Source organism: Leptodactylus fuscus, chromosome 7 (genome assembly GCF_031893055.1).
Source record: "Leptodactylus fuscus isolate aLepFus1 chromosome 7, aLepFus1.hap2, whole genome shotgun sequence".
In the NCBI taxonomy this organism is placed as follows: domain Eukaryota; kingdom Metazoa; phylum Chordata; class Amphibia; order Anura; family Leptodactylidae; genus Leptodactylus; species Leptodactylus fuscus.
Genome location: NC_134271.1, coordinates 136749741 through 136763837, shown reverse-complemented (window position 1 = coordinate 136763837; position 14097 = coordinate 136749741). Strand labels below are relative to the sequence as shown.

The 14097-nt window shown below is 43.5% G+C and overlaps 1 protein-coding gene across 1 annotated transcript in view; it reads right to left on the bottom strand.

Annotated features, from left to right (window-relative positions):
• The window catches only part of ZFYVE26 (zinc finger FYVE-type containing 26), a 60361-nt gene that overhangs the window by 16083 nt on the left and 30181 nt on the right, over window positions 1-14097 (bottom strand). Inside the window, exons 20-27 of the mRNA XM_075283124.1 lie at window positions 11236-11975; window positions 7961-8157; window positions 6767-6871; window positions 5743-5865; window positions 5365-5541; window positions 5025-5271; window positions 2482-2583; window positions 2232-2356 (exon numbers count right to left, since the gene is read on the bottom strand). Coding sequence (XP_075139225.1) covers window positions 2232-2356; window positions 2482-2583; window positions 5025-5271; window positions 5365-5541; window positions 5743-5865; window positions 6767-6871; window positions 7961-8157; window positions 11236-11975 — 1816 coding nt within the window. The remainder of the gene's footprint in view (window positions 1-2231; window positions 2357-2481; window positions 2584-5024; window positions 5272-5364; window positions 5542-5742; window positions 5866-6766; window positions 6872-7960; window positions 8158-11235; window positions 11976-14097) is intronic.

Here is a 14097-nt window from a genome sequence, read left to right as displayed (position 1 = left end):
ATTTCTGAGCTCTTTACCTCTCTGCCCAGGACAAGTGACACAGCTCCCTGCTCTCAGGAAGGGAGAGGGAGCTGAGTGCTTGTATTTCTGAGCTCTTTATCTCTCCGCCCAGGACAAGTGACATAGCGCCCTGCTCTTAGGAGGGAAGGGGGAGCTGAGTGCTCAGAGCAGCTTGTATTTCTGAGCTCTTTATCTCCAGCTCTTCTAGTTATCAGTCGGCTAATTGAATTTTGCTGATAAGGACTAAGACAGGGAGTCTGTTACCTCTGTATGTAAGCACAGACCTAAAACAGAGTTTATTGCAGGCTGACTCTTGGTCCTGTAGCATGTAAGTTTGGGATTCTTATCACCTATCAAATTCAGCTCTGCTACATCAGCTTCATATTGTGCATCTTCCAGTGATACTGTGCTAATGTATTTACAACCATCCCTCATTACTGACTGCAAACACGTACTGCCAGGGGCGTAACTATCGTAGAGGCAGCGGAGGCGGCTGCCGCCACAGGGCCCGGGCCATTAGGGGGCCCGGTGACAGCCGCTACCTCTGCGTTTTTTTTAAAATTGGCCGTTACGGGCCCTATTCACTTGCCGATCCTGGCTGGGCCGGGATCGGCAAGTGACACCGCGGGCCCCACAAAGGCTATCATTATACTCGGGGGTCTTTGCAGACCCCTGAGTATAATGATCGGCGGACCGGAGAGGTAAGGGAACATAACAAACACTGTTACTTACCTCTCCACGATCCTGCCAGGCCTCCATCCTACTTTGTCTGACGTCTCTGACGTCACAGGAACCCGGCATGCTAACCGGGTCATGTGACGTCCGACATCATTAAAGAAGGACGCGAGCGGCGGTCAAGACTGCGTAGGAGCCGGGGACAGGTAAGCAACTGTGTTTTATTTTAATGTTTTTATTCCCCGGGTCTCCGATTATTATACTCTGGGGTCTGAAAAGACCCCAGAGTATAATAATTGCTTACGTGTGTCCACAGAGGGACATAATAGTGTGTGCAGGGGACACTATGGGGTACAATACTGTGTTCAGGGGACACTATAGGGGATAATACTGTGTGCAGGGGACACTATTGGGGTTAATACTGTGTGCAGGGGACACTATTGGGGTTAATACTGTGTGCAGGGGACACTATTGGGGATAATACTGTGTGCAGGGGACACTATTGTGGTTAATACTGTGTGTAGGAGTCACTATGGGGGATAATACTGTGTGCAGGGGCCAGTAAGGGACATAATACTGTGTGCAGGGCTTACTAAGGGACATAATAGAGTGCGGAGTAGGGGGTCGGTCGAGGTCTTCGGCGTCAGTTGGGATGGGGGGGGGCCCCATGTCAAAAGTTCGCCAAGGGGCCCCGCCATTCCTAGTTACGCCACTGCGTACTGCTATGAAGAGAGCTAAGCAGAGCAAGTGAAACCCCGCCCACCAATTCACCAAGAAAACCAGGAAGTGAACAGAGCATACAGCATGCAAGTTGGTGAACAGGCGAGTTAGGAATATCCCTTTAATATCAGATCAGTATGGGTCCGACATCTAGCACACTCACTGATCGGCTGTCTGGAAAACACTGTATTTGGATGTTCAGTGGGGGTGCTGGATGTGGGAACCCTAGCAATCATATTGATGACCTCTGAAAGAGAACCTGTCAGGTCGATTTGGGACACTAAAACAGGCACAGGTCCTTATGGATTGGGGGTTTAGTGTCCCCAAATCAACCTGGTTTAAAGCCATCTGCACCCGCATTTAAATGAAAATAAACCTTTATACTAACCTATAGAGAAGCCTCATCTCCGCTGCTCCTGGCACTAGCATAGTTATTCAGTGAAGCCGAGTATATGCACGCTGGCTTCACTGCGCATGCGCCGTCAGGATGGACATAAAGCGTTTTCCCGTAGGTTTTGGGTAGTATTACTAAGAAACAGCGAGACTGGAAATTGCACATTTCAGGATGCAACAGGTACATTACTGTCTATAGCAGGGGTAGGGAACGTACGGCTCTCCAGCTGTTGCAAAACTACAACTCCCAGCATGCATACTTGCTCTGCTGTTCTTGGAACTCCCATGGAAGTGACTGGAGCATGCTGGGAGTTGTAGTTTCACAGCAGCTGGAGAGCCGAAGGTTCCCTACCCCTGGTCTATACCAATAGAAGTCATCTGAATGTTATTAAAACAACATGCAAGAACCCTACAGAGAAGAGCAAGGCGCACACGTTTCTTACCATGGTGAACCTCTCGCTCTTACAGACCATGCAGGTGTCTTCCGTTTCGTCTGGGATCCACTGCGTTTTAGTTGGAGGTTTGTCGGGAGGCACAAACTCTGGAGAAGACCTGTTCCTCCTGTGCCCTTTAGGGGAAATACTGGCATGAGAATCTAAGTCACAAGGTGACATATATGTAGAATTGTGAAGTGTATGGACAGCAGTTAATGACTAGAGACTTTTGCACCAGACAAATTCCCCAATTCCTTACCTATAATAGGAGTATTAGTTAGGTCCGTGGGGGTAGGCGGTTTGACTTGATCTGGATCTACTGACTGACTGCTGCTGCTTTCTGGAATTCGACTCACAGAATCTAAAGAAATGAGATTTAAAGGGAGTCTGTCAGCAGAAAATTGGTTAGATACCTAGTCACGGTACCTTGGGGAGGGGGGGGATTTAACAGAGTCCATCTAAGCCTCTGTTATTCAGCTTTGGAGAACCGTTCTCAAGTAAATCACTGTTGTGTTCATATACAAATGAGGGGAAAAGTGCACTTTTCGTCTCATTTGCATGCAAAGAGATTTACATGAAAATGGAAACGCGTGAGTAGATCTATAACCAATTTACTGCTGACAGACTCGCTTTAAAGCATCAATGTACATGTTATCGGCTGGAAGCCAACGGGTGAAGCCATTATTTACACCAATGGTGACTTAGAGTTGCCAATGGCGTATTTGCGCCATCCTCACCACATTTTGTGGAGGGGACCATTGGCTAGGGTCAGATCCATTATCGTTTACGTCACTCTTCTGAAATCTATGCCGGTAGATTTTAGCCGAGACGCACAGACTCCCAGAGGATACACCTAATTCATGAGGCATGAATTATAAAGGGGTCATCTGAGACCCAAAGGTTAGGGGTACTGAGGGTCAGTAAGGGTCTAACAACCGGACCTTGCACTGATCAGCCAATTGGGCTGTCAGAAGTCTGTACGAGGTATATAGGATGCAGCTCCACTGCTATTCATGTAAATGGGAGCAAAGCTGCAGTTTTGTGGTGTCGGAACCTCACCAATCACAGTCATCAGTATCTATTATGACCAAGTCTTGGACAACCCCTTTAAGCGCATCCACTGATGCAGGGTAATACCCCATAATAGGTGTTCAAGTATACAGAAAGCAGACAACTAAAAGTCTATTTCTGCAATCCACATTTTACACCAATCTCTAGCCTATGGAACTGCTGTACAAATAGATCCCGAATACCTGGTAACAAGAGCAGCTACAATGGACATTTCAGGGTTTACATACAAAACATAAAATACACAGAACAAGTATAATACTATCAGTGACTGACTGGTACAATGGGATAGAGGGCCCTGCCCGCAAGGGCTTACAATCTATGAGGGATAGAGACAGAAGGTGAAGAGAGAGACTGTTCGGGAAGGCCAAAGACCTCCAATAACACTACTGTCACCGCCATCAATAGGTCAGTCTTCAAGGTCTTCTTGAAGGTTGTGGAGGTTAGTAGTATAAGCAGGAGGTGAGGATGTGGCCTAGAATTTTTGAAGTTTCAGAGATAAGGAAAGAGCAGATTTACATAAATGTCCTTGAGTTGGAGGCGGCAGGAGGTGCTGGATGTCAGGATTGAAGAAGAAAGTAGAATCAAAGGTTATCTCAAAGCAATAGACCTGTGAGACCGGGGTATGTGTGGTCCCATTAACTTTAGTAGATGGTATAGTTAGGAAGGAGGGGTAGATGATGAACTCTTGGTCTAATAACATGACCTTGCATTATAGATCCCTATGATGCTGCTAGCTCCCATCTATAGACTCACAGACAGGACTGGACATATGGCTGTAATACAGTCTATATAATACAGATGTATTATGGCAGGGTGAATCCAGTGTGTTATTTGATGCCTGTCTACTCAGTTGTTAGGGGCATTTTCTTGACCTTACATGTTGATGACCTATCCTTAGCGTAAAAGAAGTGCTCCATAAAGCTGAATTTTGGTGGCTCTCTGGAGTTGGACTTCAGAACTGGACATTCCCTCTTGGTTACAGAGGTTTTCCAGACTATAAATATTAACCTACCTTTACCATAGGTCAGCAATATCTGATCAGTCAGGGTCCGAAACCCAGTACCCCAACCGATCAGCTAATTGAAGTAACAGCAGCTTTCTGGAGAGTGAAACTTCCTCTTCATAGGTCAGTGACATCCCGTTCATTCATTGTGTGACCTTTCTCATTGAAAGGACTGGATCTGAGCTGTAAAGCCAAGCACAGCCACTACACAACGTTTGGCATAGTGGCTGACAAGCAGAAAAGAAGCCGCAACGCTTGAGCAAAACGCTCCTAAAGATAGGTTATCAATGTCTAATCTTGGAAAGCCCCTTTAACCCCTTTCCCGACATCCGCCGTACCGCGCATGCCATGTGTTTAACTATGGTGGGCGCCCGGGAGTCAGGCTGTTTTATACAGTAGACAACTAGCGCTGGTGCCCGCACTGATCGGGGGCATTAACCCCTCTGGGCGCCCCCATTTTTGCTGTGATCGCTGGCAACTGGCGTAATCTCCAGAGCCAGAGTTACGCTGCTATGACAGTGGGAGCCTTGTGAAAGGCTCCCCGGCCTGTCATTCTATTGCAGACTACGCTAGGCAGCCTGCAATAGAAGCACCGATATTTTGCAATGCATTAGTGATCAGACCCCCAACCAACAGTCTATACATGAGGCTGTCAATACAATCTCTCCTTGTAGTCAGTCATTCTCCTCTCTAATGGATCCTTTTAGAAGTGACAACACATAGCTAACCTTTTCGCGTTTCTCTGAAGGAGAAGGGGATGTCCAGGGCTTTGCCAGCATATGTGGAGAGCAAGTTGTCCACATCTTCAATAGAAAAGGTGAAATCGGGCTCAATGAGAAGCTGCTGCAATTTATGGACTGCAACCGAGAGCCACTCTATCTTCATGTTCATGAGCAGCTGCTCCAGCACCAGCAGGGGACATGACAGGAGATGTTCATAGTTGGCGTGAGCACATTCCGGAAGAGCCAGCAATACCTGTAAATAAATAAATAAAAATGGCACCCCAAAATCAGCTCCAAATTCCTTGAGCAGACCCTAAAAGCTAGAGACTCCCCCAAGTTATCTTACCTCTGACCCCAGGAATATGTTCCTTATTTCATTACAGCGTATCTCCTCAAGACGGCTTGAAAAGTGTGCCAGCAAATACTGCGATAAGAAGTGACTGGCGAATATGCCCGGATTCTGCAGCAGCGCCTGCTCCGTGATCGATAAACGTAGATTCTGATCCTCAACTCTCTTCAGCAACTATGTAAGACAGGGAGCACAAGAAAGAAAATCCTTCTTCATACGATCATGTTGTGAACGAGGTCTTTGAGGAATTTAACAAACTTCTTTCATTCCTGATAAAAACTTCTATAAAACATGGCTGCACATGTGAGCAGAGCCTACAGGATACGGCAATTGACATGGTGTCACTACAAGGACCTATTAGTCGCTGACTAGTACCTGTAGAGATCTCTCGGTGTCTTTCTTCTCCAGAAGATGTAACAGATGCTCACGATAGAGGTTTATGAGAAGATCCGAAGGTATCGGATAAAAGAGCCCCCAGTCCTCACATAGGAAATAATCCTACGGGATACAAATTGCTAACGTTATGTAACATATAGAAAAACCCAAAACCTTGTCCTTTTAATAGGTGATAATCCTGGAACAAAATCATTAAAAAGTGACCGCATCCTCAATTAAAATTAAAAAATAAATAAATATAATATAATATATATATATATATATATATATATATATATATATATATATATATATATATTTTTATTTATTTATTTAATATAAAAATATATATTTCTTTATTTAAATACAAATTTTTTTTTAATTTTTTTTTTTACATTGAGGATGCAGTCACACTTCTAAAATCTTATCAAAGGAAACTGCTTTCATCTCCCGTTATACGCTCCTCTCCTGCCTGATAAACTGCTCAATTCACTGCTCAGATCTAGTTTCACTGGCATGCTACATTTCACAGAAATCTACAGCGAGGGGAGGAGGAGGATGAAGAGAAGTGAGAGGAGATTATAGGACATCCTACATATCTGTTTGATCAGAGCTTCATTCACAACCACACTGATTTTTTACCGTATCTGTACCGCTACAACCTTCTGGAAAATGGCTATAAAAGTGCTATCCATAGCAGCATCTGCCAGTGTCTGTTTCGCACTCAACTGGATCCTTCTAATCCTCCTACCTCCCCTCTCCATAGACTTCTATGTAACCAGATCTTTGAGAGTCTTCAGTGAAGATGGATCTGGCAGTGAACTGAGCAGTTTAGCAGGAAGGGGCTGATAACAGGGGATAGAAGCCGTTTTCGTCTAATAAATGATATATTACAAAGTTTATTAGATTCACATAAAGTAATAAACAAATTCTTCAAAAACTATACCGGAGCACAAACTTGGTTGGCTGCAATAGGAGAAGCAAACAAATTTAGAAGAAGAAAATCCCTCTTTTCGGGTCATACCTTTGCTTCCAGGATAATTGTGATGATGGCCTGAGGATCTTTGGTACAGGCTTCTTTTAAATCTTGCCAACTTGCCAAGGCTACATCTTCCCGCAGGCTAAGGATCTAAAGAGGGGAGTGAAAAAAAAACAAAAAAACACACACACAAGGGCAGATTTATCATGCCGTGTACGCCAATTTTCTGTCACGCAATGTTTAAGTCCTGTAAACCCCCTTAAAAAGGAGTATCTTAGGGTTAGTTCACACGCAAGTTTTTTGGACCGGAAGTTGACGCAGAGACTGCATAAGATTCTGGTCCAAAAAACTGCTAGCCGCGACTGGATGTGGGTGCAGTGGACGGCATCCAGTCGTGGCACTCCGCTCCAGATTAGGCCCAAATGAATGGGTTTAGTCGGGAGGGAAGTGTCCATGGCTGAATCAGTCACGGAATCCGCCTGAAGAAAGGGCATGGCGCTTTTTTCCGCGAGCGGGAACAAACTGCTCGCAGAAAAAGGAAATGAATTTGTAAAAAATACAAATAAAGAAAAAAGTGAAGAAAGAAATGAAAACAAAATGAAAAAAAATTGTAAAAATATAACGCGTTTCGAGACTGTGAGTCTCTTAGTCATAGCACAGACCCACAGCCTCGAAACGCGTTAGTTTTTTTAGATTTTTTTTGTTTTTTTTTTCATTTCTTTCTTCACTTTTTTTCTACATTTGTATTTTTTATTTTCTGATGTATGGATTAAAAGTTAAATTTTAAGCGTTCTCAGCCAGATGCCGGCTTGTCTTTGTCCTATGCTGTTACTACGCGCTTCCAGAAGTAGCTCGTGCCTCCTGAAGGCCATCATTCATTTACAGTGAGCCACAAATTATCCTATAGTGCTCTTAGATCCTATTGTATCACTTCAAACCTCGGCCGTTCGCACTTCCCTTCCTAATACACCAAATAATCATTGTTTACCAGTTTACAGATCGGTCGCTGTCTACAAACCTACTCGCTCACATTGCACTAGCATTCAGGAATCATTGCTGATGCTGCTGTGATCACAGGACTATCAGTGAGCAGGTTCTCGCAGTTTCCCGTTTCGGTAACATACACGAGTCATTCTAGCTTATATCTGCCAACCCTACTTTGTTAGGACAGCAAAAATGGAAGCCTTGATTTCACAATAGACAATAACCTCTATAGACGTACAATACGTTCTTCAGTACCTTCTTGTACATTTCCAGCTCCTTCCTTTTGGTCAGTAATTCCAGCTTAAGGCCGTCTTCAATATCTGTCTCACATATACAGTAAGACAATAATTCCGTGCAGGCAGGCAAAGGCCATTGGTCCAGAAAACGAAGGGTCAGTTTACTTCTCAAAGTAGCATCCCGAACAGCAAAAAGGGATTTCCAGCCTTCTTTTTCTAAACATATCGCAATACATGGACTATTAGAATAAAATACAATGCAATATTTTCTAACTGCAGGTTACACATAGATTGCTGGAATCTCGCTATATCTCCCCCAGGGTTTTAAGCTATGTGTGGTCCAGGGCGGATCTTGTGTCCGGGTGTAAGTCCTGGGCTCAATGCTGGGCCGGAAAGGGATGCAGAACATGCACATGTGTGTGTCTGTCCTGTCCTGAGTCTGGTGAGACAAAGTTGTGTTTGTCTTGTTCGTGTGGCTGGTAGTAAGCCACACGTATAGTTAGGTTAACATTTCTGTTTACTTAGTTGCTCAGACGAGCAGGATTTTATTTTGTTTTCGCCTGACGTTAAGGCTGTATTTTGTTTTGCTCATTTTGTGCCAGAAGGTTTATTTATTCTGCATTTTCTTCTAAATAAACCAGCTTGCTTCACATTTTGTGTCCCTGTCTTGACTGTTTGGGTCCGCACCACTGCTTCTACCAAGATAACTTCCCCACTCTATCTATCCATCTGATCTATCCTATTATCTATCTAGGTATCTATCTAGCTATCTATCTATCTATCTATCTATCTATCTATCTAATATCTATCTCCTATCTATCTATCTGATCTAATTATCTATCTATCTATCTCCTATCTATCTCATCTAATTATCTATCTATCTACAGTCCTATGAAAAAGTTTGGGCACCCCTATTAATCTTAATCATTTTTTGTTCTAAATATTTTGGTGTTTGCAACAGCCATTTCAGTTTGATATATCTAATAACTGATGGACATAGTAATATTTCAGGATTGAAATGAGGTTTATTGTACTAACAGAAAATGTGCAATATGCATTAAACCAAAATTTGACCGGTGCAAAAGTATGGGCACCCTTATCATTTTATTGATTTGAATTCCCCTAACTACTTTTTACTGACTTACTGAAGCACAAAATTGGTTTTGTAACCTCAGTGAGCTTTGAACTTCATAGCCAGATGTATCCAATCATAAGAAAATGTATTTAAGGTGGCCAATTGAAAGTTGTTCTCCTATTTGAATCTCCTCTGAAGAGTGGCATCATGGGCTACTCAAAACAACTCTCAAATGATCTGAAAACAAAGATTGTTCAACATAGTTGTTCAGGGGAAGGATACAAAACGTTGTCTCAGAGATTTAACCTGTCAGTTTCCACTGTGAGGAACATAGTAAGGAAATGGAAGACCACAGGGACAGTTCTTGTTAAGCCCAGAAGTGGCAGGCCAAGAAAAATATCAGAAAGGCAGAGAAGAAGAATGGTGAGAACAGTCAAGGACAATCCACAGACCACCTCCAAAGAGCTGCAGCATCATCTTGCTGCAGATGGTGTCACTGTGCATCGGTCAACTATACAGCACACTTTGCACAAATAGAAGCTGTATGGGAGAGTGATGAGAAAGAAGCCGTTTCTGCACGTACGCCACAAATAGAGTTGCCTGAGGTATGAAAAAGCACATTTGGACAAGGCAGCTTCATTTTGGAAACAAAAATTGAGTTGTTTGGTTATAAAAAAAGGCATTATGCATGGCGTCCAAAAAGAAACAGCATTCCAAGAAAAACACATGCTACCCACTGTAAAATTTGGTGGAGGTTCCATCATGCTTTGGGGCTGTGTGGCCAATGCCGGCACCGGGAATCTTGTTAAAGTTGAGAGTCGCATGGATTCCACTCAGTATCAGCAGATTCTTGAGAATAATGTTCAAGAATCAGTGACGAAGTTGAAGTTACGCCGGGGATGGATATTTCAGCAAGACAATGATCCAAAACACCGCTCCAAATCCTCAGGCATTCATGCAGAGGAACAATTACAATGTTCTGGAATGGCCATCCCAGTCCCCAGACCTGAATATCATTGAACATCTGTGGGATGATTTGAAGCGGGCTGTCCATGCTCGGCGACCATCTAACTTAACTGAACTTGAATTGTTTGTCCAAAATACCTTTATCCAGGATCCAGGAACTGATTAAAAGCTACAGGAAGCGACTAGAGGCTGTTATCTTTGCAAAAGGAGGATCTACTAAATATTAATGTCACTTTTCTGTTGAGGTGCCCATACTTTTGCACCGGTCAAATTTTGGTTTAATGCATATTGCACATTTTCTGTTAGTACAATAAACCTCATTTCAATCCTGAAATATTACTGTGTCCATCAGTTATTAGATATATCAAACTGAAATGGCTGCTGCAAACACCAAAATATTTAGAACTAAAAATGATTAAGATTAATAGGGGTGCCCAAACTTTTTCATAGGACTGTATCTCCTATCTATCTATCTATCTATCTATCTATCTATCTATCTATCTATCTATCTCCTATCTATCTATCTGATCTAATTATCTATCTCCTATCTATCTGATCTAATTATCTATCTCTCCTATCTATCTATCTATCTATCTCTCCTATCTATCTATCTATCTATCTATCTATCTATCTCCTATCTATCTATCTATCTATCTATCTATCTCTCTCTCTATCTCCTATCTATCTATCTATCTCCTATCTATCTATCTATCTATCTATCTATCTATCTCCTATCTATCTATCTATCTATCTATCTATCTATCTATCTATCTCTCTATCTCCTATCTATCTATCTCCTATCTATCTATCTGATCTAATTATCTATCTATCTATCTATCTATCTATCTATCTATCTGTCTCCTATCTATATCTCTATCTATCTATCTATCTATCTATCTATCTAATCTAATTATCTATCTATCCGTCTCCTATCTATATCTCTATCTATCTCCTATCTATCTATATCTCTATCTATCTATATCCTATCTATCTATCTGATCTAATTATCTATCTAATCTATCTATCCTATCTATCTGATCTAATTATCTATCTATCTATCCCTCTATCTATCAATCATACAGTTATCACAGCTTTGTTGTCATGAGCCATGTTCCTCACGTGACCAGGACAGATTTCTACCCACCTGAATCAGCCAATATGGGTTGAAATCTAATGTCTATTAGAAAATTGTATTCCCTTTCCATATACAATTGGCCACCTTGCTCTAACTAGATTCCCCCCTCTAAGTTTACCTTCCGCAGCAGCGCAACACAAAAGAGCATCTCTGACTTGTTCGAGATCGAAGTCACCGACGTAGAGATCCAGAATCTGCAGCGCACTGGTCCAGTTCTTCTTTGACAGTGCATCCTGGAAAGCGTCAGATATGATACCAGAAGCGGAGGCTGCATGGAGCCCTAGAAGAACAGAAGAAGAGCACGGCTTCCCACAGAGAAGACTACTCAACCCCACCGCCTCCTGCGAACTGTCTCGGAAAGGGGCGGACATGAGAGTAATAAACCGCTGTAAAACGGGAAACTCTGACAGCAGCACATCACACTCCTTAGCAATGCTATCCAGCTCCAGCGGACTCTCCTTCTTGCTGCCTCGTAACTCCATCCAGGACAGTCCAGACCAGGTCGCCTTCACGCTTTTGGTGGTGCTTAAGCAAGCTACGGCGGCAGATAAGGAAGATTTAGTCTTTAAAAAGTTCAGGGTGGAGGCTGTGAGAGAATACTGACTGGAACCGGAGGGAGAGGAAGGTCTACTCGTAGCAGTGTCCTCACTGTCCCGGGGACCGGTGGACATGGCTAGGCCCATATCCGGAAGTAACGTGTTCAGGCATTGCTGTGCCGATTGGGCGAGGTTCAGTTGCAGACATTGGGCTTGATCTACTCTGTGCACGTTACAGAAGGACAGACTCTCACAGCAGCAATCTGCAATGACCTGCTCCACATTCAGGCTCAGCTTCTCCTTCTTTAACAAGGATGACACCCTTAAAAGATTAAAAAAAAAACAAAATCTTAAATACTAGTACAATACCAAATTTTTTTTGTTGCTAATCAGGGCGTCTTAAAATTGGTTTTGCAGCCCTGTCCACTGCAGTAGTTTCCAGAATACAGAATAGCTGATCAATAGAAAAATTTAACAAAAACATGGCTCCTATGGCAGCCACTTTTACTCCTCTGCTGAGTTCTAGTCTGCCTTCCCCTCTATCTCCTCTACTTCATATCAAGGTCCATTTAGCTCTTTATGTTTTTGGATTTAATTTTTGACTCTGCTGCAACAGAGCTGTTACCTCCCCCCCCCCCACTTCTCTCAGCATCTTTCCCAATTACCCACCTGTTATACCTTGTTCCCCCCAACCCCCTCCTTTCGCCGTATGCACTGTTTCTGTTGATACCTTTCCTGATTTGCTTTCTGTTACACAAAACTTTAAGGGGATCCTATCATCGGATACTCTTTTTTTCTGCCTAACACGTAGGAATAGCCTTAAAGGGGCTCTATCAGCAAAATGTTGCCTTATGAGCTCCACATATGCGTGAATAGCCTTTAAAAAGGCCATTCAGACACCGTAAAAGTTATATTAAACTATCCCCCCCCCCCCCCAAGTTTTAAAATAAAACCGTAAAAAAGAATGTGATCTACTTACCCATCGTGCACGCTGGGCGGGCATTCAGGGTGCGCCGTCTTCTTCATCCACGCCTCTTCTTCCTCCGATGTCCTCCGGTCCCGTCCTCCTCCGGAGCTCGCGAGCTGACACTGATAAAAAAAAAAAAATGGCCTGGGCGCCTGCGCAGTAGTCGTAGTAGAAGCCGCATGCTACTGCGAATGCGCCCAGGCCATTTTTTTTTTTTTTTTTTTTTATCAGTGTCAGCTCGCGAGCTCCAGAGGAGGACGGGACCGGAGGACATCGGAGGAAGAAGAGGCGTGGATGAAGAAGACGGCGCACCCTGAATGCCCGCCCAGCGTGCACGTTCGGTAAGTAGATCACATTCTTTTTTAGGGTATTATTTTAAAACGGGGGGGTAGTTTAATATAACATTTACGGTGCCTGAGTAGCCTTTTTAAAGGCTATTCACGCATATGTGGGGCTCGATCAGCATGATTTTACTGTATGAGCCCCACATATGTGTGAATAGGTTATTCAGGCACCACTAATCTTATTTTAATCGCCCCTCCTGTTTTAAAATAATACCCTAAAAATTAATATGCTAATTATACTTATCGTGCACGGTGGGCGGTCGTGCACTGTCCGACATCATCTTCTGGCATGCCTTCCTCTTCTTTCTTCTTATAATCACTTCACTTTTGGGTGTATGGGTGGGAGAGAATGGGAAATGAGTTACTGAGCATGCTCAGTTCCCCTTAGAACTACACGAGCGTACTGCACATGCTCAGTACGCTCGCGAACTGCCATTGAGAAAAATAGCGCCGGAGCGTGCACAGTAGCTACTACTACACGTGCGTGCGCGCGGGATTTGAACCAATCCCGCCGGAAAAAGAGGACAATGACGCCGGGGAAGAGCCAGGACCAGTGGGCATCGCTGCAAGAAGAAAGAAGAGGAAGGCGTGCCAGAAGTTGACGTCGGACAATGCACGACCGCCCACCGTGCACGATAAGTATAATTAGCATATTCGTTTTTAGGGTATTATTTTAAAACAGGGGGGTTAAAATAACATTAGCGGCACCTGAATAGCTCTATTCATGCATAGGTGGGGCTCATACAGCAAAATTTTGCAGATAGAGTCCCTTTAAGAAAGGCTATTCTTCTCCTACCTTTAGATGTCTTCTCCAGACCGCCGTTCGGTAGAAATCCCGGTTTTCTTCGGTATGTGAGTTCTCTTGCAGCACTGGGGGCGTTCCCAATACTGCGAGAGAAATCTCCAGCGCCGCCTCCATCTTCTTCTAGAACGCTCACAGGGAGAGGTCGTTCCAGAAGAAGATGGAGGCGGCGCTGGAGATTTCTCTCGCAGCATTGGGGATGCCTGGAGGTGCGGAGAACTCATCTATAAGTAGGAGAAGAATAGCCTTTCTTAAGGCTATTCCTACATGTTAAGCAGAAAAAAAGGGTATCCAATGATAGGATCCCTTTAATAAATTTCTTAATAGGGAG